At 52.5% G+C, this 25,256-nt stretch overlaps 2 protein-coding genes across 2 annotated transcripts; both read right to left on the reverse strand.

Annotated features, from left to right (window-relative positions):
* Positions 1-701: 701 nt before the first annotated feature.
* Positions 702-8,419, reverse strand: LOC104915211 (uncharacterized). Its single transcript, XM_085213270.1, has 19 exons — positions 8,302-8,419; positions 8,018-8,097; positions 7,686-7,811; positions 7,320-7,399; positions 6,940-7,051; positions 6,536-6,625; positions 6,180-6,284; positions 5,790-5,942; positions 5,498-5,649; positions 4,992-5,130; positions 4,368-4,519; positions 3,828-3,975; positions 3,226-3,363; positions 2,652-2,828; positions 1,910-2,065; positions 1,658-1,759; positions 1,437-1,539; positions 1,137-1,196; positions 702-850 (listed from the first exon to the last, which is right to left on the reverse strand). Exons 1-19 carry the CDS (start codon positions 8,417-8,419, stop codon positions 702-704), a joined length of 2,340 nt encoding a protein of 779 aa, XP_085069396.1.
* Positions 8,420-16,108: 7,689 nt separating this feature from the next.
* LOC146542356 (uncharacterized) lies at positions 16,109-23,969 on the reverse strand. Its single transcript, XM_085213200.1, has 17 exons — positions 23,852-23,969; positions 23,568-23,647; positions 23,236-23,361; positions 22,870-22,949; positions 22,490-22,601; positions 22,086-22,175; positions 21,628-21,834; positions 21,340-21,492; positions 21,048-21,199; positions 19,378-19,525; positions 18,776-18,913; positions 18,210-18,386; positions 17,468-17,623; positions 17,216-17,317; positions 16,995-17,097; positions 16,695-16,754; positions 16,109-16,408 (listed from the first exon to the last, which is right to left on the reverse strand). Exons 1-17 carry the CDS (start codon positions 23,967-23,969, stop codon positions 16,260-16,262), a joined length of 2,151 nt encoding a protein of 716 aa, XP_085069326.1. The 3' UTR covers positions 16,109-16,259.
* Between the last annotated feature and the right edge of the window lie 1,287 nt (positions 23,970-25,256).

Below are 25,256 nucleotides of genomic sequence, written 5' to 3' on the forward strand. Positions count from 1 at the left end.
TGCTGATTGTCCAGTTCTCCAAAGGATCTGTATCCCCACCCGAGGCCTCTCGTCCCCCTGGAGAGAATCAACAGCATTTCCCAGCTGAGTATCGTCAGCAGACGTGCTGAGGATGCACTCCTATAGCCCACCGCTGCAGAAACCTTGCATGTAAGCTCAGCACAGGAGGACACCGATGGAACAGCTTTGCAGTCCGAGTCTTCCTTGTAAGGACAGATGTGATGCACAGAATCAAACCCCATAAAGCATGTAAGGTTATAAAGTAGGTATGTTTATTATGGTGCTGGGTGCGAGGATGATGACTCCTAACTCGCACAGCAAAACATTTGTTGGTATATAGATATAGTTGGTATATAGATATGGATAAGATGACACAACAGGTTGCTTGAGCAGTTCCAAGATCTCATCATAATGTTCCAATTAGGTTGGGGAAATCATCTTGATATGTTCTGCCTCTGCGCGCATGCATGCTGCTCTCTGGAGGTCACAGGCAGAGGTCTTCTCCAAGTCTTCCTCGCAAAGGCTTTCTGGTGTACTTTTTGCCTTTGTCAGTCACTCACTATAGACCCAGTTCAACCAGCTAGGTTCCTGTTCTTTGTCTCCAGATGTCCGTGCTCCTGGGCTCCTTGCGTTGTTAAGGGGGTCTGTCTTGCATGACAGGAATGCATGTCATGGCAACGTCACTGTACTAGAATTACATTTCAGATGGCTGTGCAAGGCCAGCAGCAAAGTGCTGCAAGCCTACTCTGTACTGATGACTCCTGCTGCCTTTGATGTCTCAGCATCTCTATTGTCTCGGCTGCCACGGAACGGACTGCCAGATGGATGTCATTTTCCAAAGGCTGAAGGGCTGCAACGGAAGGAAACAGAGCAGAGATGAAACCCACCGACTTGCAGAGAGCCACCAGCATCCCCTCCTGACCACATCATCCCCACTCATTGCTCCTCCAGGCCCTGAGGAGCACATGAGACTGAGGGATCAGCTGGTAGCCACTGCTCAGGAGTGCCCCCCCTGCCCCAGGAATGCTCCTCTGCCCCTGCAGCATTTCCTTGCAGCAGGGCAAGGCACAGCTGCATGCTGCCCAGGCTCTACCTCTGCTCCCAGCCCCAGCACACACAGCACTGCCCTCACTCACCATTGCAGATTTCATTCAGCATTTCCTCACTTTGTTCCCGGGAGTGCTGCACAGCCAGCCCTAGGGAAAAGAGCTCTCGTCAGACCCCCACTCCCCAATATGCTCCCCGGAGCGCAGACTGCAGCTCAGCCAGCCCAGCTGCTTCCCCTCCTGTGCCGCAGACAGGGATGGTGCCTGAGGAGGGACCTGAGCACGGCTCCTGTTGGGGCTGCTAGCACGGGCAGGCTGTATCTGGGGGCTGCAGGGCTGCGCCTTGCTGCCAGGGCAGGGCCCAAAGAGGGACCCGGGGGTTGGGCTCACTGATGAATGTGACAGCCTCGCATCGTATGGAAGTCTGAGAATCCTTCAGGTATGGAAGGCTCTGCCACAGGTATCCTTCCACTGTCCTCTTGTCCTGGTGCAGCTGGAGAAGAGCAGAAAGGCATGGGACTTGCAGAGCCTCCCCAGATGCTGGTGCAACCCCTCCTGCCAGCATCCCCTTTCCCCCAGCAAAAAGGTGGGCGCTGTGCGATTGTCCTCACCAAACACCTCCTGATCGCCGCTATGTACTCCTCCCGGGCCCGCTGCTTGAGCTCCTTCCACTTCAGGAATTTTGCACAAGCCACGAGGGCTTCCCCAGATGCCTACACAACAACAGATGCAGGGAGATGACACCACAGACACACTTCCCAGCATTTGAGTTCTTGCTGAACTCACTCTCCGTTCCCATCGCTGCCACCGCTGAGGTGTCGGCACACCCTCGCCTGCATACTGGTCAGGTCTGTCATTTGTACCTGTGCTACGCTCGGGGTCTCGTCACTCATGTGAAACAGCAGAGGCAGCAGGACACTGTGGACGGTCTCCTTAATGTTTCCCTTCTTATACCACAGCACAGCGTCCATTAAATCTTTGAAGAGGCGGATGGAACACTCTCGTACTTCACTTGATACCTGAGGGAGGAGAACAGGCGGACCTCAGCAACGCACTCTCACTGCCCGTGGTGAGCATGAGCGTAGGCATGGCTGATGTGAAAGGAGATGCTTTGGAGACACACTCTGCACAAAGGCGCTGTGCAGTCGTGCAAAGCACTGAAACAGGTTTCCAGCACGGGATGCCTGTGCCTCAGAGTGTTCCCCCAGCCACCCCACCAGGTTAAAGGAGAGCTCCTCAGGCACCAGGACGATCAGGAGACAGGGCTGGCCCTCGGCAGTGCCTCCAGGGCACACGCTGCCCACTCAGCCCCCAGCTCCCTCCTATGGCTCCTGGAGAGAATGCCTGGTGTGGGTAGAGGAGGGAGCACTGGAGGGTTTTAAAGAAACCTTTGGCAGAAGATGCTTGGCACAACTGGGCCAGAGGCACAGGGGCCTCACACCACCAAGAACAACCAAGGTGTGCTGCCAAGACAAGGCCTGCTGGGCTGCAGAGCCCAGAAGACATCTCATTCTCGAGAGCAGGAGAGGCAAAGAAATGAGAAGGCTCTCCGGTTGAGCACCCACCCAGGGAGCTCAGCCTCCCACTCCCACTAAGCAGACTTACATGATTAAAAAGAGGCAGAATCTTCTCAGCCAGCTCCAGAGCAATGGGACTGGCATGCCTCTTCCCCAGATGGCGCATTACATTTCTGAAGATGTTCAGCACCTTCAGAGTAACGGGCGTGTTGGCAAACTGCTGGGTCTCCATGATGTCTGGAAGCAGGGCCCGTATTTCTCTTACCTGTACAAAACATACAATTTTCTTTTCATCAAGACAACAGTGGCTTAAAAGCTCTGATTACAGAGCACCAGCCACACACTTTGCTTGCTGGCAGCTGCCACACGAATGGCAGCGCCAGACTCTGGGCAGGCGCGCACTTATCGTGATGGGGAAGGTAGGAGAAGGAGGGCAGGTGAGCAAGGACGCCATGCCCCCTGCTCGGCCACCCCCTTTTCCAACAGGCCCCCAGGTAACCCATCTGGAAAGCTCCTGGAAATCTCCCCAGGCAGCCACCATGCCCCACCGCAGCCATCACCCCAACTCATGGGTCTTGGGCAAGGCCAAGGCACAGTGTTGCCCACCACCCCAGCGCCAGGCTGCCAACAGGAAGGCTGCATTTTGACTAGGTCCTGCTCACCATCTCAGGTCTCTCGGACAGCAGGTCCAGGCCTCTGAGCACCAGCCAGAGCAGTGGCAGGCTTTCAATCTTGAGAAGCCTCTGCAGGACTGCTGGCTTACACAGCTCTTTCAGGATGTCATCAGTAGGGCGCATCATCTGAAACAAAGGCAGCAATGAGAGCCAGGCAGAGGCAGCACGACTCCCTGCACCCTGCACTTCCTGGCTCCTCTTGCGGCTCAGGGCTGGGCACTGGGGAGACACAGCCTGGCCTGGGGCAGCAGCGCCTTTGGAGGGCCCCACCATCCCTCTGTGTGCCAGGCCTAGCGCTATGCTGAATGACTTTCTGGCCTGCTCCTCCTGCCCTCTGACCCCCCACACTCTTTGAGTCGTGATTGACTTGGAAGATTTGGCACAAAAATAACTCCGGATTTTGGTGGTGATGGGCACTAAAGCCTGCGCAGCCTGCATGGAGGCAATGGCTCTCCCCGGCCCCAGCCGTGGCTCTGACGCTGCAAAAGCCCTGTCTCAGGTTTCCAGTCTGGGGAGCAAGGTAGTGGGAGGCAGGAAGCTGGGCAAAGAGAGCCCAGAAGGAGAGCATGGTGCCTTGTCCAGTAACTCACAGTGAAGCGAAGGAGGCCCAATTCCGCTGTGGTGATGTTAAATATCTTGCACAGCTGATGGTCCTGGAGAACATTGCTCAGTTCGTCCAAGATCCTCTCTGAAGATTCCAGCACGGGAAGCATGCTGTTCCAAATGTCCAGGGTAGTGCTGCAAAGAAAGAGCAATGCTGTGTCAGCAGGGCTGGCTCAGCCACAGCGCCATGGCTCAGGCAGGCCCGGAAGACCCCAGGCTGTGCTGCAGCCCTGGCCCTGCCACTCGACGTGCTTGGGGAGGCCTGGTGGCCTGGCCTGGGCAAGCAGGAGGGGCTGAGATGGTCTTCCTCGAGGGCCAGGGCAGGAGCCTGACAAGAGGTTTTGGCCTGCCGTGGTCAGCATTGGCTGCTGCAGTCCTGAGCGGCCCACCGGCACTGGAAAGCACAGTGGGATGGAGCGCCTGCTCCTCGGGGGTGTCCTGCAGCTTTCCTTGGCTCTGACAGCAGGAGCGTCTCTGAGCTCTGCTCTCCTCATGGAACAAACATGCAGGGCTGTCTGAGCTGGTACCTGTCACACTGGGGAAAGTCGATCAAAACACTCCTCAGGACCTCTCCGGGAAACTGGATGGTCAGAATGTCAAGCAGCGAGAAGAGCGTCTTCTGACGTGATTTGCTGTTCCTTCGCAGATTTCTCTGGATGGATCCCAGAATGTCTGGCAGCTGTTGCAAGAACATGGGGAGAACGCTGCTGTCACTGCAGACATTTGCGCCCCAGCCACTGCTATTGCTGCCATTCCCGTTGCTTTTTGCTGGTTTAAAACAGCTTCATATCCCAAACAGCAGTGGAGGGGAGAGCATATCATTGGTATGGCTGATGCAAAAGGAGATGCTTCAGAGTCATACTCTGCACAAAGGCGCTGTGCAGTCATGCAAAACAGTGCAACAGGTTTCCAGCACGGGGTGCCTGTGCCTCAAGTGCTCCCCCAGCCACCCCACCAGGTCATAGCAGAGCTTCCCACTCCTACTCAGTCTGTGCAGAGGCCGTGCTTCTCCCTTGCCTAAGCCACAGCCCCAGCTCTGCCCCTGCCCTGCCCTGCCCCAAGTTTCCAGCCTGGGGAGGAGGCAGCGGGAGACAGGGAGCTGAGCAAAGAGAGCCCTGAAGGACAGCATGGTGCCTTGTCCAGTAACTCACAGTAAGACGAAGGAAGCCCAGCCCCATTGTGGTGATCCTGCGTGGCTGTTTGTCGTGGAGAACGCTGCACAGTTCATCCAAGATTTTCTCTGAAGATTCTGGCATGGTAAGCACCATCTTCCAGATCTCCAGGGTAGCGCTGCAAAGAAGGAGCAATGCTGTCAGCAGGGCTGCCTCAGCCACAGCGCCATGGCTCAGACAGGTCCAGCAGGCCCCAGGCTGTGCTGCACCCCTGGCTCTGCCACCCTGTGTGCTTGAGATGGCCTGGGGGCAAGAGGGGCTGAGGTGGCCTTCCCAAAAGGGCAGGGCAGGAGCCAAATGGGGGCTCTGGGCTGCCTTGGTGGGTGTGAGCTGATGCAGCCTTGAGTGGCCCACCGGCACTGGAAAGTACAGTGGGATGGAGCGCCTGCTCCCTGGACTGTCCTGCAGCTTTCCTTGGCTCTGGCAGCAGGAGCATCTCTGAGTCCTTCTCAGGGAACAAATATGCGCGGTGTCAGGGCTGATACCTGTCACTGTGTGGTAGTTGGGTCAACACGCTTGTTAACACATCTCTTGGAAACTGGCAAGCCAGCACGTCAAGCACTGAAGAGAGGATTGCTTGAACTGACACGCTGTTTCTTTTCAGCTTTCTGCAGATGAACTTCAGAATCTCTGGTACCTGTTGGGAGGACAGAAGGAGAATACTGCTGCTGCTGTACTGCAGCCATTTGCCCTGCTGCCACTGAGATTACTGCTCTTCCCAGTGATCTGTGTTGGCTTAAAAAGGCTACAGATGCCCAAGAGCTTCTGAGTGCTTACTTCTGTCATCCAGGTGCAAGGGTCTTTCAAAACCAAATCCAGTATAATCCTGGCATACTCCTTGTCCTCAGAGCTGCAGTCAGCAATGGTCTTTTCAAGGGTTGTGAGGACGATGCCTGTAGTCTGAGAAGCGTCGAGGAGTTTTCTAAGCAGCTATGGTAGGAGGGAGAAAAGGGAGAGAAGACAAGTCAGACTGAGTGTGAGAACATGGTGTGGAGGGAGAAGACCAGAGGAAAAGGGCAAAAGAAGACACTTGCTTCAGGGCAGAAACATGCTGTGGGCCCCCACCTGTGCCCAAGCTTGTCTCTCAGGTATCCCTAAGCTGTAGAGGCAGCTCTGGGGTACAAAAAGAGGCAGAGAGAGCAGGCTGGAATGCTCATGTCTCCTTACCCGCACCCTGAAAGTGCTGACCATGAAACCACAAAGCTTCCAGATCTGCTTCTTGGCCCTCTCACGCACAATTTTGACCCCGGAGGAGGTGAAGGACTTCAGCAACTGTGAGGAGAGGAGCTGCTGGTTAGCCTGGGAGCTGCTGATGCTCATTCCAGCAGAAGCAGGTCTGCCGAGCTCCTGGCTGGAACCACAGCATCCATCCAGGCTTCCCCTGAGCTCGAGCCAAGCCCATCATGGGGCTACTGCCACTAGAGCCGCGTGTTGGCTCCAGCTGCTGCCAGAGCCGTTTCCAAGGAGAAGGCTCAAATTCTACCAAAGGGACCTCTGGGGGCAGAGCTCTACAATAGACAGACCTCGAAGATTCTCCGCAGCCAATTATCGATGCTGCTGGTGAGATGGCTGTCTAGCATGATCTGCAGCATGTTGTCCATAGCTTTCAGGGTCTGTAAAGAGAACAGTGGGTTGTGGAAGTCTTTCAGAGGTCGCTCTCACCACCAGGAGATTGCTGTGAACCTCTCTGGCTACCAAGGAAGGACAACCACACATCCACACACAGGGGCTGCAGAGCCACAAAGCCGCTGTGCGCAGACTGGGCTACAAGCACATGATGTTGCTGGGCCCAGGGCATGAGAGGTAAGGGGTGAGGGGCAGCAAGGCCAGGAGCCTGCCCCGCAAGGATCTTTCTTAACCTCTGGACTCAAAGAATCTAGGGAGCAGCCCAGAGGCCTGAAGTTCAGTAGTTACACCTGGTACGTACATGGTCGTAGAGGCAAATGTTCAAGACCTTCCTTGGGGGAAGGTAGAAGATGACATTGCAGCAGACGTTTAAGAGATGTAGCATTTCATCTTCTGAAATTGCGTTCACTTCACTGCAAGTAGGGAGACCTTGATGTTAGGAGCAGTGCCTCTGTGCTGAGGCAGGGGTGGAACAGGTCCTCCCCTGGACAGGGCTCCCTGGGATGGATGGGGAGCTCTGCCAGGAGGCACCTCCTCCTCCACGAGGCTGGCCTGGGTCAGAGGACAGTCCTGATGCCACCAGGTTTGGGGCAAGAGCCAAGACCCAGCGGGGAGCTGCGTCAGGGCCACCAGGACCGTGCCCTGGGGATGTGCTGGCAAAACCAGGGGCTGGGTAGGTACCTCAAGACAGCAATAGCATTCATGCAGTGGTATCTCAGTGCTGTGCTCAGCTGCTCCCTGGGCTCCTCGTGCAATAGAGCCTGCAAAGCACAACTGGAATGGCACCCGGCAGCCACCAGCACCCGGCAGCCACCAGCACCCAGCACCAGCAAACCCGGCACTGGCTGGTAGAGCCTGAGTAGCCCCAGTGCCCTTTGACCAACGCTGGCACACAGATGCTGCTGTCCACCTCCACTGCTGAGGTCTCAGCAGCACCTCGAGTCCCATCTGGGGCACATCGGTGTCTGTGCATAATGTCCCTGCCTCCCTCTTCCCACGCCCTGTGCTCCTCAAGGACGCAGGTACATGGGTGCCATGTCCCCTCACCTCGATGTTCTCTGACAGATCGTTTAGGAAGCAGAAGACATCCAGGCCCTCTGTCAAGCCCTCTTTTCCAGCAGTGCTGCACAGTGAGCAGATGCAGTTCAGGAACTGCATCTTCTGCACCAGATCCTGGCAGGCACACAAGAGACCAAAGAGTGTGAGCGCAGAGAGCCACGGTCAGGGGGACTGAGTGTTGCAAGGTGTGGAGCAGTGTGGCAGGCCTGCAGGGCAGCAGCAGCTCTGCCCAGCCAGCAGCCCTGCTGCAGCCTGAAGGCAGAGCCAGAAGGACCATCCGGAGATGCAGGCACAGCCAAGACAGAGACGGCTGCTATTACCTTTTCCTTGCAGATGATATAGTCTTCGATGCAATTTACGGCCTCCTTTTCCATTTCATAAACAGGCAGCCAGTCAGCATCTAACCAAGGAAGAGAGTGAGCAGCGCTGTAGGGGGGCCAAAGGCAGGTGCGAGCAGAGGAAGGAGCTCTGCCTTCTCCAGCCCTGGTCCCGCTTCCCTGGCACAGTCTGCCCGTGCTTGTCAGGACAAGGGGCCCTGGTGTCAAGCAGGGGGCACTCGCTGCCCCAGCTCTGCCCACCCCGCTGGGGAGGGACCCTCACTCACCAGCATTCAGTGACTGCACCTCAGTCACCTGGTAGAACTCCGATGGAGGTTTTCTCTCCTGGGGAGCCTCACTCTTGGCCCAGGCCACCCTGGGTTTTTTAGGGGGTTTCCTCTCCATCCCGTGGGATGAGGGCTGAGGGTGGGGAGAGGGCAGCCGTGGGACTGCCAAAGAGAAAGAGAAACGACGTGGGCTGCGCTCGGGGGCTCCTCGCCAGACCCGCACACTCCTGCCCTGTCGCCTCGCTGTCCTGCCGGACACTGGGGGGCTGCTGTGTCAGTGCCAGCTGTCCCTGGGTATCACAGGGACGGGTCACAAAGGGTCCCTCTGTGACCCGCTGCCCCGCCCGGGCGGGGCTGGTTCCAGGCCCCTGGTTGCAATGGCGTAGACCAGACTCCCCAGATGGAGAGGGAATGTGTGTGCCTGCTTACCCAGAAAGCTTTGGAAGTGGGCCTGAGAGCGGCTGGACTGCCCAGACTTTCGTGTTTCTGCTGTGAGGCCGGAGGGGGCCGCAGCAGAGCAGAGGAGGAAGATGAAGACTCGCTGTCAGCTCAGCAGCTGTTTTGCTCATAGGCTTGTGAGCTCCAAGGCATTTATTTCTGAATCATAAAGATGTAAATGATAAGTTTCACACAGGAGATACAGTTCCATGCCTTTATTTCTGTTTAGCTGACAATACGCTTTCAAATAATTGGGAACATCTTGATGCCACCTGGGCAGGACTTCCGCAATGCAATTCAGTCAGCTTTGATACTTGTCTTCACTGTACTTCATACAGACATAGAAATCAAGTTAAACTGAACTGTTAATACTGATATTAAGGCATAAGAAGCCTTACGGAGCCACAAAACAATCAGAAGAGAATAATGCAAGATTTTAACTGAAGATCTGGTAACTTTGCAGACCATACATAAACTCTGGTTCTTTGGATTCTAGATTGTCTGGGTTGGCACAATTTTCATATTTTTAGATGGTCTGCTTGAAAACTAGATGACTAATATTTGTTGGGTGTTTTTTTTTTTTTTTTTTTGTGAGTGAGGATGCAACAGCAAGCTTTTCTCGGTTCTGTATATCCTGAGTGCCTAAATCATTTTTTATCCATCACATTTGAGCTTGCTGACATGTAAAACCTCCAGCTACAAACAGTCAAAGCCTGTCACACAAAGACACTGTCTCACAAGAAAATATTTTAAAAAGTGATGCTTCTAATAAGAAATTTTGATGATGAAATTTTGATGATGCATGTCATTTTTTGGTTATAGCTTTATGTGCAGCCTGTGTTAAGTTGCTGTTCCATTCAACTGTTCGTAGTTGAACTCAAAGCCGATGAAGTAGACACAGTTGACCCACTTTGAGGCGTTATTAGTTATTGTGAGTTTCCACCAAGGTGTATAATGGATTACTTCTCTTTACATGATTGGAAAATCAAGGAAAGATAATGGGAAATTCAAATATGGAGAGAGATGATTGTGGTGGAACACTTGATGCGGTGTGAAAGTAAATGTCTTCTTCAGAAGTTTATGTGACAGCTGCTGGGCAACTGGCCAGGTTCCGTAGGACTGGTTTTCCTCAGAAAAAACTGGCCAAGTCACATCAGCAGGATCTGAAGATCATCCTTCCATTACTGAAAACCCATGGTTTCCTTGTTCTGCTCTGGTGCATTTTACAAAATGCACCTATTTGCAGCAGTAAAACAACATGCTCATATCGATTTAAATCTTTGACGCTTTCTTAATCTATTTAAATAATTGGGAAAACATTGAAAACACAGACATGGCACCACTGGTCAGAACCAGCAAGTCGCTTCTTGAGTTCTGGAGACAGCTGCATTTTAATGCTTTATATCGAGCTTTATGTCAACTATTTCTTTCTCAGAAGAGAAATAGTTCCCTTCTTCTGTACTCTCCCCCACTGCACTATGCTTCTGTAGCTTGTCCCAGGTCTGCATCTCTTGGCAGGCTAAAGTCCTCACGGAATCACAGGGGTTGGAATGGACCTCAAGAGATCATCAAGTCCGGCCCCCCTGCTACAGCAGATACCCTACAACAGGTCACTTAGGTAGGCGTCCTGCCAGGCCTTGGATATCTCCATAGAAGGAGACTCCACAGCCTCTCAGGGCAACCTGTTCCAGCGCTCCATCACCCTTACCGTACAGAAGGTCTTCCACATCTTAGAACGGAACTTCCTATGTTCATCTTTTAGGCTATTACTTCTCGTTCTCCAAGTTTAATTAGTGGCAGCTTATCCTGTTGTGGCAATTGTGGAGCACTGTCCTTCAATTCAAATAGCAGTTTCACTCCCCTGGCTGTGCTGAGAACACACACGATTGCTGGAAGCCACCATATTGCACCTCAGACCTTACCTCACCTCACCTGCGTGTCAGGCTTTGTTTGCTAGACTCAGCCATCTTCTTTCTCACAGCACAGGATTTCTGTGCTCTGCATCCCTATCAAGCCTGTTTCTGCTTGAGTTCTGACTGTTTCTTTCTTGAAAATAAATGACAAGGAGGCTATTCTCTAGTTTGCTTTGTTTCATATTTTTGTTCTCTGCCCTACAGATCACCTATCACTGACTACACGGCTTAGGTCAGCTCTGCCCAGATTTTAGGGCCAGCAGATAATCCTTCATCCGCTGTGACAGAAGATACAAAAACTTGCCCCACACCTTCTGTAGACAAGCTGCTGTTCTACTTTAAACAAACAAACAAACAAACAAACAAATAAGCAAAGAAAACAAAAACAAAAACAAAACCTGAAGCAAACAAGAAATAAGCCCTGCTAGCCTGCGGTGCAAGAAGTAATCTACTGTCCTTCCAGAAACATATGGATAGATACACATATGTTCTTTGCCCTAAGAAAAGACTCTGGTAATAGTCTCTATTGCCCGTTCCCATACGCATACCCACACGCAAAGACTGTCTATTTTCCCTTTTGCCCACTGATTCACTTCAAATGCAGCCCATTTCAGATCTGTTGTGGCCTTCAGGCAGCGATATGGAAAACCAACGTCAAGGTATTGAGCTCTGGCTGGAATGAGGACCTGATTTGAGCCAGGAGGAATGGCAATAAGTGCAAAAGGGAACTCCTGTGTTGTTTGTTGTCTACAATTCCTGAGATTGTTGATACAAGATAGGGACATTTGGGTTTCAGTATAAACCACAGAATGATTCCATGGATTTTGGCTGTTATTTCTGGCACGGGCCATGTTTTGCTATGACTATATTCCATCCCGTCTGCAATTCTGGTCTTGCCTCCCTAGCACTTAGTGAATAAGGTCACAAAAGTGGAACCCAAATATGAACTAAAACGTGTTTACATGTTGTCCTGAAGCTGGGCAAACTCTGAGTGCCCAGCCAGTGGTCCTCTGCAGCAACTGAAAACATTAAAAGAGGCAGGCAAGAAAGATGGTAGGTCATGACTGGAGAAATGTGCACTTCTACAGAGGTTTGCATGTCTTGCTCAGTAACAAGCGTATTCTTTGCCTGACCATGGCCAGGCTGAAGCTACAGCTGCGAGCGCAGCGTTGCTGATAAACAAAGTGGTATTGCTCTACGCTAGTTCCATCTGTTAAGAAGGGTGAAACATGCTTGCAGTTTTGCAGCTGGGTTCTCAAATATTGCTCCTTCAGGGAATGCTCTAAAAAAATCAAGTCTGAGGTTTGCTCAAAATAGCAAAGAAATACTGTATAAAAACTGAGGGTACCTACCAGCTATCTAGAAAATCACATGGTTGATGAGACATATACACGTGTTTCCTACATAAATGTGATTACTACATGAGTAAAAATAAAGACATACACATGGATTTTTATTAATAGGAGATGAAGGCTCTAAGAGGCTGGCAAATGTGGTCTTTTGTGGCCAGGTCTAAAGATTGATCCCGTTCTCTTTGTTTTGTAGTTGGGGGGTTTTTTTGGTCATGTTTCTTCACTGACACAAAATGCACAAAAACGCTCAGATGATTTCCCCAAGGTAACACTGATTTTCATCAGTGCACACCTAGAGGAACTAGGGCTTATATAAATCTATCCCAGGCTTCCAGTGTAGGGATTGTGCTGGCTAGAATAAAGTAATGTCTTTTCCCAGGCAGCTGCCTGTATTCTCTTGGACAAGAAAATAATGTTTTTGAACGTGATGTTCTCAACAGATTGCTGAAACTGTGCATTTTATGTGTCAATGATCCAGACTTTTAAAAATGTTAGAAGAGGGAAAATTCATTGGACAGACCTTTTAGTCGGAGAAGAGAGTACAGAAAATATGTTTCAAAGCACTTCTCCATAGTAGGTAGCAAGAGCTTGATTCATCAACATTCTGAATTTTGTTTCTGGCTCACCATCATTTCTCTTTGAATTCTGGAAAAAAACATCAGTTTTTGTTTGCCACTCCATTTTCAGTTGACATCACTGCAGATTTTCAAGTGGGATGTTGCAATCAGACTTTCAGCTCAAAAATTTGATCATGTCTCTGCTGGACTTTCGGAAGCCCAGTCATACCAGAGAAATGTATGCCTTGGAAGAGCTGCCCAGGAAGGCTGTGGAGTCACGAGCCCTGGACGTGTTCAAGAGACATGGAGAGGTGTCTCTGATGAACTTGGCTAGTGGGCATGGTGGGGATGGTCTAGGGTTGGACTTGATGAATTTAGAGGTCTATTCCAACCTTAAGGATTCTGCGATTCTTTGAAAAAGAACTCTGTACCTTGGCTATAGGCAGTTTCTGTTTCTTTGTTTTGACACCTTCCAGCAGATCTACTGGATTCACTAAGAGTCGTTTTAGTTGACCAAACTAGTTTGCAAGGGGCTAATTTAAGGAGAGCAAAAAAGCTGGGTTTCTAGATGCATGAAAATCCTTTAGGATAAAAGCAAGTACTTCATCCAGCACACTGCAAATACTCTGCTAAATACACTTAGCGGAGCAGACTTTTGGCATGCAGCTGCTCTAATCTTGTCATGAGATCTGTCTGTAGGCACTCAGATGTATAGGTCAGGTCAAAGAAGCCATTGCTCACATTGTGTCAGGAGATTGGATTGCTAGCTTTGTAATTTCAAGCCAAAAAGGAGTACAATAGACTTTGGTGCTTGCTGGCAAGCAGAGCAAACTCCTAGGCACCTCTGGCTTGTATGGACCAACTTTGCTGTTCATGTAACATGGCAAGATGAGCATCGTCACATCCCAGCGGATGTGGTCAACAAGATTACAGCTATGTCTCACCGCTCTCGTAAGAAAGAGCCATGATCTTTTCTGGGCATAGTAAGCTTCTGGAGAATGCATGATCTGAACTACAGCCTCATTGCTTACAAAGCTCTTCTTCAGGTGACGCAGAAGAATACTAGTTTTAAGTGCTACTGAGCAAATTAAACAGGAGATAGGTGGAGCCGTGACCGTGGGGCCAGTAAGGATGGGACACGATGTAAAAAACATCCTCTAGACTGCTGCTGGACAGAGGCCCCAGGAGATACCTGAGGCCGACCTCTTGGATTCTGGAGTCGAGTACACTGAGGGTCTGAAAAGTATTATAGTATGACTGAAAAGGAGGGGGTTTGAGCTGCTCCCAGAGAAATCAATAGGTACTGATACACAGCTCCTTTTAGCACCTCAACTGCCGGTGCTAAATGTTTAAAGGGAAGGTTCCCTCCACCCATCATGCCACTGCTGCCACTTGGAGTAAGTGACTTGCATTGATTGCACAGTACCTTGTGGAGTTAGCTACACGAGCATGAAGGATTTACGAAGAAGTGACATAAAAACCCACTTCTGCAAGAGGAGCCCAGTTCCCCCAACCTTTCCTCATAGGAGAGGTGCTCCAGCCCTCTGATCATCTCAGTGGCCCTCCTCTGGACCCGCTCAAAGAGCTCCACGTCCTTCCTGTACTGGGGGCCCTTTATCTGGACGCAGTACTGCAGATGGAGCCTCGCAAGATCTGAGCAGAGGGGGACAATTACCTCACTCTCCCTGCTGACCACCTCTTTTTTAATGCAGCCCAGAGCAAAGGTTGGCCTTCCGGCCTGCAAGTGCACACTGCTGGCTCACATCCAGCTTCTTGGCCACCAGGTCTGCCTGTTTTGATGACAGAGCACCATCCTTTAGGAAGACATTGTTTTTACATCTGGTCTTTGGACTGCTCTTGTCCAAAAGTTTTTGCTAGCAACCTTGTCATGTTATTGAGATTTGCTATTGAGACAGAAAACTCAGAGTGCCAAAAGGAATGGATTATTTCACAAAGTAAAGCAGGAAGAAGAAGTCAGGGTGAGTAGTAGGAAAGTCAGTAGCACAAAGACACAGAGCGAGGATTTCTGTTACAAGTAGGTTATTGCCACAGGTAGATGAGAGCTCAGCAAAATCTTACCCTTCAATTCAATGCATGCTGTGTTTGCTCGTTTGGTACATCGTGCAGCTCCGTGTATCTCTGATGGCAGTCTTTGCTTAAGCAGTCACAGCTACAGCCTACCAACCCCTTCCCTCTCTATTCTTTATAGCCAAGCAAATGCCATCTATATGCAAATGCCTGACCATTTGCCATGTAGGTGGCCCATGATGCCATCCAAACTCCTTGCTCTCCTGTATCTCCTGCTTTCTATTTCTTTACCAGTGCTGTAATGTTCCAGCTCAGTCTTTCCTCCCTCTGTCCTTGTGTAAAAGGGCTTCCCACCAGAGTACCAATTCAGTTCATTGAGAAATTTCCTCAAGTGACTCTTCTCCCTGCACATTTATACATCATCCGTTTTATTGTTGTTGAGCTGATTTCATTAGTAGTAGTACAAATAATATTATTGTTATTGTAAGAGATGTATGTTAGCAAAGAAGGTTTGCAGAATCATTCTTTCCCCCATTTTGAAAAGCAAACAGAAAACCAAAGATAGAGCTCTGAGTCTGGATTTCTGGGTCTCCAAGATATAAGAAAAGATGTTTTTTCCCCTTGAAATACAAACCCATTTGTCTTATTCCACATGACGCTCATGCTCAGGCACACAGCACTCTGAGCAGGCAGGAGCTTTGCTTCCCAGCACCTCAGCTTTGCAAGCAGCTAGGAGAACCATTAGTTTCCTGCTCCGTATCTGTCACAGGCCCAGCAAAATGAGCAGGTATCTTGCTCAAGGCTGCGTATGTGTCCGCCATGAAGTTAGTCTTATTTTGTACATGGGGGAGGGGGCGGGGGGGGCGGGTGGTGGCCTTGGCAGACCTTGAAGAAAGGCCACGAGGCTCTTAGGAATGATGATGCCGGTTTGGGAATTTTTTTCTTTTCTTCAGTGGAGCTGCAGGCTGTTGCTGATTGTCCAGTTCTCCAAAGGATCTGTATCCCCACCCGAGGCCTCTCGTCCCCCTGGAGAGAATCAACAGCATTTCCCAGCTGAGTATCGTCAGCAGACGTGCTGAGGATGCACTCCTATAGCCCACCGCTGCAGAAACCTTGCATGTAAGCTCAGCACAGGAGGACACCGATGGAACAGCTTTGCAGTCCGAGTCTTCCTTGTAAGGACAGATGTGATGCACAGAATCAAACCCCATAAAGCATGTAAGGTTATAAAGTAGGTATGTTTATTATAGTGCTGGGTGCGAGGATGATGACTCCTAACTCGCACAGCAAAACATTTGTTGGTATATAGATATAGTTGGTATATAGATATGGATAAGATGACACAACAGGTTGCTTGAGCAGTTCCAAGATCTCATCATAATGTTCCAATTAGGTTGGGGAAATCATCTTGATATGTTCTGCCTCTGCGCGCATGCATGCTGCTCTCTGGAGGTCACAGGCAGAGGTCTTCTCCAAGTCTTCCTCGCAAAGGCTTTCTGGTGTACTTTTTGCCTTTGTCAGTCACTCACTATAGACCCAGTTCAACCAGCTAGGTTCCTGTTCTTTGTCTCCAGATGTCCGTGCTCCTGGGCTCCTTGCGTTGTTAAGGGGGTCTGTCTTGCATGACAGGAATGCATGTCATGGCAACGTCACTGTACTAGAATTACATTTCAGATGGCTGTGCAAGGCCAGCAGCAAAGTGCTGCAAGCCTACTCCGTACTGATGACTCCTGCTGCCTTTGATGTCTCAGCATCTCTATTGTCTCGGCTGCCACGGAACGGACTGCCAGATGGATGTCATTTTCCAAAGGCTGAAGGGCTGCAACGGAAGGAAACAGAGCAGAGATGAAACCCACCGACTTGCAGAGAGCCACCAGCATCCCCTCCTGACCACATCATCCCCACTCATTGCTCCTCCAGGCCCTGAGGAGCACATGAGACTGAGGGATCAGCTGGTAGCCACTGCTCAGGAGTGCCCCCCCTGCCCCAGGAATGCTCCTCTGCCCCTGCAGCATTTCCTTGCAGCAGGGCAAGGCACAGCTGCATGCTGCCCAGGCTCTACCTCTGCTCCCAGCCCCAGCACACACAGCACTGCCCTCACTCACCATTGCAGATTTCATTCAGCATGTCCTCACTTTGTTCCCGGGAGTGCTGCACAGCCAGCCCTAGGGAAAAGAGCTCTCGTCAGACCCCCACTCCCCAATATGCTCCCCGGAGCGCAGACTGCAGCTCAGCCAGCCCAGCTGCTTCCCCTCCTGTGCCGCAGACAGGGATGGTGCCTGAGGAGGGACCTGAGCACGGCTCCTGTTGGGGCTGCTAGCACGGGCAGGCTGTATCTGGGGGCTGCAGGGCTGCGCCTTGCTGCCAGGGCAGGGCCCAAAGAGGGACCCGGGGGTTGGGCTCACTGATGAATGTGACAGCCTCGCATCGTATGGAAGTCTGAGAATCCTTCAGGTATGGAAGGCTCTGCCACAGGTATCCTTCCACTGTCCTCTTGTCCTGGTGCAGCTGGAGAAGAGCAGAAAGGCATGGGACTTGCAGAGCCTCCCCAGATGCTGGTGCAACCCCTCCTGCCAGCATCCCCTTTCCCCCAGCAAAAAGCTGGGCGCTGTGTGATTGTCCTCACCAAACACCTCCTGATCGCCGCTATGTACTCCTCCCGGGCCCGCTGCTTGAGCTCCTTCCACTTCAGGAATTTTGCACAAGCCACGAGGGCTTCCCCAGATGCCTACACAACAACAGATGCAGGGAGATGACACCACAGACACACTTCCCAGCATTTGAGTTCTTGCTGAACTCACTCTCCGTTCCCATCGCTGCCACCGCTGAGGTGTCGGCACACCCTCGCCTGCATACTGGTCAGGTCTGTCATTTGTACCTGTGCTACGCTCGGGGTCTCGTCACTCATGTGAAACAGCAGAGGCAGCAGGACACTGTGGACGGTCTCCTTAATGTTTCCCTTCTTATACCACAGCACAGCGTCCATTAAATCTTTGAAGAGGCGGATGGAACACTCTCGTACTTCACTTGATACCTGAGGGAGGAGAACAGGCGGACCTCAGCAACGCACTCTCACTGCCCGTGGTGAGCATGAGCGTAGGCATGGCTGATGTGAAAGGAGATGCTTTGGAGACACACTCTGCACAAAGGCGCTGTGCAGTCGTGCAAAGCACTGAAACAGGTTTCCAGCACGGGATGCCTGTGCCTCAGAGTGTTCCCCCAGCCACCCCACCAGGTTAAAGGAGAGCTCCTCAGGCACCAGGACGATCAGGAGACAGGGCTGGCCCTCGGCAGTGCCTCCAGGGCACACGCTGCCCACTCAGCCCCCAGCTCCCTCCTATGGCTCCTGGAGAGAATGCCTGGTGTGGGTAGAGGAGGGAGCACTGGAGGGTTTTAAAGAAACCTTTGGCAGAAGATGCTTGGCACAACTGGGCCAGAGGCACAGGGGCCTCACACCACCAAGAACAACCAAGGTGTGCTGCCAAGACAAGGCCTGCTGGGCTGCAGAGCCCAGAAGACATCTCATTCTCGAGAGCAGGAGAGGCAAAGAAATGAGAAGGCTCTCCGGTTGAGCACCCACCCAGGGAGCTCAGCCTCCCACTCCCACTAAGCAGACTTACATGATTAAAAAGAGGCAGAATCTTCTCAGCCAGCTCCAGAGCAATGGGACTGGCATGCCTCTTCCCCAGATGGCGCATTACATTTCTGAAGATGTTCAGCACCTTCAGAGTAACGGGCGTGTTGGCAAACTGCTGGGTCTCCATGATGTCTGGAAGCAGGGCCCGTATTTCTCTTACCTGTACAAAACATACAATTTTCTTTTCATCAAGACAACAGTGGCTTAAAAGCTCTGATTACAGAGCACCAGCCACACACTTTGCTTGCTGGCAGCTGCCACACGAATGGCAGCGCCAGACTCTGGGCAGGCGCGCACTTATCGTGATGGGGAAGGTAGGAGAAGGAGGGCAGGTGAGCAAGAACGCCATGCCCCCTGCTCGGCCACCCCCTTTTCCAACAGGCCCCCAGGTAACCCATCTGGAAAGCTCCTGGAAATCTCCCCAGGCAGCCACCATGCCCCACCGCAGCCATCACCCCAACTCATGGGTCTTGGGCAAGGCCAAGGCACAGTGTTGCCCACCACCCCAGTGCCAACAGGAAGGCTGCATTTTGACTAGGTCCTGCTCACCATCTCAGGTCTCTCGGACAGCAGGTCCAGGCCTCTGAGCACCAGCCAGAGCAGTGGCAGGCTTTCAATCTTGAGAAGCCTCTGCAGGACTGCTGGCTTACACAGCTCTTTCAGGATGTCATCAGTAGGGCGCATCATCTGAAACAAAGGCAGCAATGAGAGCCAGGCAGAGGCAGCACGACTCCCTGCACCCTGCACTTCCTGGCTCCTCTTGCGGCTCAGGGCTGGGCACTGGGGAGACACAGCCTGGCCTGGGGCAGCAGCGCCTTTGGAGGGCCCCACCATCCCTCTGTGTGCCAGGCCTAGCGCTATGCTGAATGACTTTCTGGCCTGCTCCTCCTGCCCTCTGACCCCCCACACTCTTTGAGTCGTGATTGACTTGGAAGATTTGGCACAAAAATAACTCCAGATTTTGGTGGTGATGGGCACTAAAGCCTGCGCAGCCTGCATGGAGGCAATGGCTCTCCCCGGCCCCAGCCGTGGCTCTGACGCTGCAAAAGCCCTGTCTCAGGTTTCCAGTCTGGGGAGCAAGGTAGTGGGAGGCAGGAAGCTGGGCAAAGAGAGCCCAGAAGGAGAGCATGGTGCCTTGTCCAGTAACTCACAGTGAAGCGAAGGAGGCCCAATTCCGCTGTGGTGATGTTAAATATCTTGCACAGCTGATGGTCCTGGAGAACATTGCTCAGTTCGTCCAAGATCCTCTCTGAAGATTCCAGCACGGGAAGCATGCTGTTCCAAATGTCCAGGGTAATGCTGCAAAGAAAGAGCAATGCTGTGTCAGCAGGGCTGGCTCAGCCACAGCGCCATGGCTCAGGCAGGCCCGGAAGACCCCAGGCTGTGCTGCAGCCCTGGCCCTGCCACTCCACGTGCTTGGGGAGGCCTGGTGGCCTGGCCTGGGCAAGCAGGAGGGGCTGAGATGGTCTTCCTCGAGGGCCAGGGCAGGAGCCTGACAAGAGGTTTTGGCCTGCCGTGGTCAGCATTGGCTGCTGCAGTCCTGAGCGGCCCACCGGCACTGGAAAGCACAGTGGGATGGAGCGCCTGCTCCTCGGGGGTGTCCTGCAGCTTTCCTTGGCTCTGACAGCAGGAGCGTCTCTGAGCTCTGCTCTCCTCATGGAACAAACATGCAGGGCTGTCTGAGCTGGTACCTGTCACACTGGGGAAAGTCGATCAAAACACTCCTCAGGACCTCTCCGGGAAACTGGATGGTCAGAATGTCAAGCAGCGAGAAGAGCGTCTTCTGACGTGATTTGCTGTTCCTTCGCAGACTTCTCTGGATGGATCCCAGAATGTCTGGCAGCTGTTGCAAGAACATGGGGAGAACGCTGCTGTCACTGCAGACATTTGCGCCCCAGCCACTGCTATTGCTGCCATTCCCGTTGCTTTTTGCTGGTTTAAAACAGCTTCATATCCCAAACAGCAGTGGAGGGGAGAGCATATCATTGGTATGGCTGATGCAAAAGGAGATGCTTCAGAGTCACACTCTGCACAAAGGCGCTGTGCAGTCATGCAAAACAGTGCAACAGGTTTCCAGCATGGGGTGCCTGTGCCTCAAGTGCTCCCCCAGCCACCCCACCAGGTCATAGCAGAGCTTCCCACTCCTACTCAGTCTGTGCAGAGGCCGTGCTTCTCCCTTGCCTAAGCCACAGCCCCAGCTCTGCCCCTGCCCTGCCCTGCCCCAAGTTTCCAGCCTGGGGAGGAGGCAGCGGGAGACAGGGAGCTGAGCAAAGAGAGCCCTGAAGGACAGCATGGTGCCTTGTCCAGTAACTCACAGTAAGACGAAGGAAGCCCAGCCCCATTGTGGTGATCCTGCGTGGCTGTTTGTCGTGGAGAACGCTGCACAGTTCATCCAAGATTTTCTCTGAAGATTCTGGCATGGTAAGCACCATCTTCCAGATCTCCAGGGTAGCGCTGCAAAGAAGGAGCAATGCTGTCAGCAGGGCTGCCTCAGCCACAGCGCCATGGCTCAGACAGGTCCAGCAGGCCCCAGGCTGTGCTGCACCCCTGGCTCTGCCACCCTGTGTGCTTGAGATGGCCTGGGGGCAAGAGGGGCTGAGGTGGCCTTCCCAAAAGGGCAGGGCAGGAGCCAAATGGGGGCTCTGGGCTGCCTTGGTGGGTGTGAGCTGATGCAGCCTTGAGTGGCCCACCGGCACTGGAAAGTACAGTGGGATGGAGCGCCTGCTCCCTGGACTGTCCTGCAGCTTTCCTTGGCTCTGGCAGCAGGAGCATCTCTGAGTCCTTCTCAGGGAACAAATATGCGCGGTGTCAGGGCTGATACCTGTCACTGTGTGGTAGTTGGGTCAACACGCTTGTTAACACATCTCTTGGAAACTGGCAAGCCAGCACGTCAAGCACTGAAGAGAGGATTGCTTGAACTGACACGCTGTTTCTTTTCAGCTTTCTGCAGATGAACTTCAGAATCTCTGGTACCTGTTGGGAGGACAGAAGGAGAATACTGCTGCTGCTGTACTGCAGCCATTTGCCCTGCTGCCACTGAGATTACTGCTCTTCCCAGTGATCTGTGTTGGCTTAAAAAGGCTACAGATGCCCAAGAGCTTCTGAGTGCTTACTTCTGTCATCCAGGTGCAAGGGTCTTTCAAAACCAAATCCAGTATAATCCTGGCATACTCCTTGTCCTCAGAGCTGCAGTCAGCAATGGTCTTTTCAAGGGTTGTGAGGACGATGCCTGTAGTCTGAGAAGCGTCGAGGAGTTTTCTAAGCAGCTATGGTAGGAGGGAGAAAAGGGAGAGAAGACAAGTCAGACTGAGTGTGAGAACATGGTGTGGAGGGAGAAGACCAGAGGAAAAGGGCAAAAGAAGACACTTGCTTCAGGGCAGAAACATGCTGTGGGCCCCCACCTGTGCCCAAGCTTGTCTCTCAGGTATCCCTAAGCTGTAGAGGCAGCTCTGGGGTACAAAAAGAGGCAGAGAGAGCAGGCTGGAATGCTCATGTCTCCTTACCCGCACCCTGAAAGTGCTGACCATGAAACCACAAAGCTTCCAGATCTGCTTCTTGGCCCTCTCACGCACAATTTTGACCCCGGAGGAGGTGAAGGACTTCAGCAACTGTGAGGAGAGGAGCTGCTGGTTAGCCTGGGAGCTGCTGATGCTCATTCCAGCAGAAGCAGGTCTGCCGAGCTCCTGGCTGGAACCACAGCATCCATCCAGGCTTCCCCTGAGCTCGAGCCAAGCCCATCATGGGGCTACTGCCACTAGGGCCGCGTGTTGGCTCCAGCTGCTGCCAGAGCCGTTTCCAAGGAGAAGGCTCAAATTCTACCAAAGGGACCTCTGGGGGCAGAGCTCTACAATAGACAGACCTCGAAGATTCTCCGCAGCCAATTATCGATGCTGCTGGTGAGATGGCTGTCTAGCATGATCTGCAGCATGTTGTCCATAGCTTTCAGGGTCTGTAAAGAGAACAGTGGGTTGTGGAAGTCTTTCAGAGGTCGCTCTCACCACCAGGAGATTGCTGTGAACCTCTCTGGCTACCAAGGAAGGACAACCACACATCCACACACAGGGGCTGCAGAGCCACAAAGCCGCTGTGCGCAGACTGGGCTACAAGCACATGATGTTGCTGGGCCCAGGGCATGAGAGGTAAGGGGTGAGGGGCAGCAAGGCCAGGAGCCTGCCCCGCAAGGATCTTTCTTAACCTCTGGACTCAAAGAATCTAGGGAGCAGCCCAGAGGCCTGAAGTTCAGTAGTTACACCTGGTACGTACATGGTCGTAGAGGCAAATGTTCAAGACCTTCCTTGGGGGAAGGTAGAAGATGACATTGCAGCAGACGTTTAAGAGATGTAGCATTTCATCTTCTGAAATTGCGTTCACTTCACTGCAAGTAGGGAGACCTTGATGTTAGGAGCAGTGCCTCTGTGCTGAGGCAGGGGTGGAACAGGTCCTCCCCTGGACAGGGCTCCCTGGGATGGATGGGGAGCTCTGCCAGGAGGCACCTCCTCCTCCACGAGGCTGGCCTGGGTCAGAGGACAGTCCTGATGCCACCAGGTTTGGGGCAAGAGCCAAGACCCAGCGGGGAGCTGCGTCAGGGCCACCAGGACCGTGCCCTGGGGATGTGCTGGCAAAACCAGGGGCTGGGTAGGTACCTCAAGACAGCAATAGCATTCATGCAGTGGTATCTCAGTGCTGTGCTCAGCTGCTCCCTGGGCTCCTCGTGCAATAGAGCCTGCAAAGCACAACTGGAATGGCACCCGGCAGCCACCAGCACCCGGTAGCCACCAGCACCCAGCACCAGCAAACCCGGCACTGGCTGGTAGAGCCTGAGTAGCCCCAGTGCCCTTTGACCAACGCTGGCACACAGATGCTGCTGTCCACCTCCACTGCTGAGGTCTCAGCAGCACCTCGAGTCCCATCTGGGGCACATCGGTGTCTGTGCATAATGTCCCTGCCTCCCTCTTCCCACGCCCTGTGCTCCTCAAGGACGCAGGTACATGGGTGCCATGTCCCCTCACCTCGATGTTCTCTGACAGATCGTTTAGGAAGCAGAAGACATCCAGGCCCTCTGTCAAGCCCTCTTTTCCAGCAGTGCTGCACAGTGAGCAGATGCAGTTCAGGAACTGCATCTTCTGCACCAGATCCTGGCAGGCACACAAGAGACCAAAGAGTGTGAGCGCAGAGAGCCACGGTCAGGGGGACTGAGTGTTGCAAGGTGTGGAGCAGTGTGGCAGGCCTGCAGGGCAGCAGCAGCTCTGCCCAGCCAGCAGCCCTGCTGCAGCCTGAAGGCAGAGCCAGAAGGACCATCCGGAGATGCAGGCACAGCCAAGACAGAGACGGCTGCTATTACCTTTTCCTTGCAGATGATATAGTCTTCGATGCAATTTACGGCCTCCTTTTCCATTTCATAAACAGGCAGCCAGTCAGCATCTAACCAAGGAAGAGAGTGAGCAGCGCTGTAGGGGGGCCAAAGGCAGGTGCGAGCAGAGGAAGGAGCTCTGCCTTCTCCAGCCCTGGTCCCGCTTCCCTGGCACAGTCTGCCCGTGCTTGTCAGGACAAGGGGCCCTGGTGTCAAGCAGGGGGCACTCGCTGCCCCAGCTCTGCCCACCCCGCTGGGGAGGGACCCTCACTCACCAGCATTCAGTGACTGCACCTCAGTCACCTGGTAGAACTCCGATGGAGGTTTTCTCTCCTGGGGAGCCTCACTCTTGGCCCAGGCCACCCTGGGTTTTTTAGGGGGTTTCCTCTCCATCCCGTGGGATGAGGGCTGAGGGTGGGGAGAGGGCAGCCGTGGGACTGCCAAAGAGAAAGAGAAACGACGTGGGCTGCGCTCGGGGGCTCCTCGCCAGACCCGCACACTCCTGCCCTGTCGCCTCGCTGTCCTGCCGGACACTGGGGGGCTGCTGTGTCAGTGCCAGCTGTCCCTGGGTATCACAGGGACGGGTCACAAAGGGTCCCTCTGTGACCCGCTGCCCCGCCCGGGCGGGGCTGGTTCCAGGCCCCTGGTTGCAATGGCGTAGACCAGACTCCCCAGATGGAGAGGGAATGTGTGTGCCTGCTTACCCAGAAAGCTTTGGAAGTGGGCCTGAGAGCGGCTGGACTGCCCAGACTTTCGTGTTTCTGCTGTGAGGCCGGAGGGGGCCGCAGCAGAGCAGAGGAGGAAGATGAAGACTCGCTGTCAGCTCAGCAGCTGTTTTGCTCATAGGCTTGTGAGCTCCAAGGCATTTATTTCTGAATCATAAAGATGTAAATGATAAGTTTCACACAGGAGATACAGTTCCATGCCTTTATTTCTGTTTAGCTGACAATACGCTTTCAAATAATTGGGAACATCTTGATGCCACCTGGGCAGGACTTCCGCAATGCAATTCAGTCAGCTTTGATACTTGTCTTCACTGTACTTCATACAGACATAGAAATCAAGTTAAACTGAACTGTTAATACTGATATTAAGGCATAAGAAGCCTTACGGAGCCACAAAACAATCAGAAGAGAATAATGCAAGATTTTAACTGAAGATCTGGTAACTTTGCAGACCATACATAAACTCTGGTTCTTTGGATTCTAGATTGTCTGGGTTGGCACAATTTTCATATTTTTAGATGGTCTGCTTGAAAACTAGATGACTAATATTTGTTGGGTGTTTTTTTTTTTTTTTTTTTGTGAGTGAGGATGCAACAGCAAGCTTTTCTCGGTTCTGTATATCCTGAGTGCCTAAATCATTTTTTATCCATCACATTTGAGCTTGCTGACATGTAAAACCTCCAGCTACAAACAGTCAAAGCCTGTCACACAAAGACACTGTCTCACAAGAAAATATTTTAAAAAGTGATGCTTCTAATAAGAAATTTTGATGATGAAATTTTGATGATGCATGTCATTTTTTGGTTATAGCTTTATGTGCAGCCTGTGTTAAGTTGCTGTTCCATTCAACTGTTTGTAGTTGAACTCAAAGCCGATGAAGTAGACACAGTTGACCCACTTTGAGGCGTTATTAGTTATTGTGAGTTTCCACCAAGGTGTATAATGGATTACTTCT

Source organism: Meleagris gallopavo, chromosome Z (assembly GCF_905368555.1).
Source record: "Meleagris gallopavo chromosome Z, MGAL_WU_HG_1.1, whole genome shotgun sequence".
In the NCBI taxonomy this organism is placed as follows: Eukaryota; Metazoa; Chordata; class Aves; order Galliformes; family Phasianidae; genus Meleagris; species Meleagris gallopavo.

What these genes read in the sequence shown, in the direction of transcription:
- LOC104915211 (XM_085213270.1), bottom strand. Translation starts at nt 8,419, where the DNA reads ATGGAGAGGAAACCCCCTAAAAAACCCAGGGTGGCCTGGGCCAAGAGT. An exon ending in TTCTGCCTCTTTTTAATCAT is followed by an intron (nt 2,066 to 2,651) that starts GTAAGTCTGCTT and finishes CTCCTCCCTCAG; the next exon opens with GTATCAAGTGAAGTACGAGA. An exon ending in CGAGGCTGTCACATTCATCA is followed by an intron (nt 1,197 to 1,436) that starts GTGAGCCCAACC and finishes TCTTTTCCCTAG; the next exon opens with GGCTGGCTGTGCAGCACTCC.
- LOC146542356 (XM_085213200.1), bottom strand. Translation starts at nt 23,969, where the DNA reads ATGGAGAGGAAACCCCCTAAAAAACCCAGGGTGGCCTGGGCCAAGAGT. An exon ending in CAACTACCACACAGTGACAG is followed by an intron (nt 19,526 to 21,047) that starts GTATCAGCCCTG and finishes CTTTCTTTGCAG; the next exon opens with CATTACCCTGGACATTTGGA. An exon ending in CGAGGCTGTCACATTCATCA is followed by an intron (nt 16,755 to 16,994) that starts GTGAGCCCAACC and finishes TCTTTTCCCTAG; the next exon opens with GGCTGGCTGTGCAGCACTCC.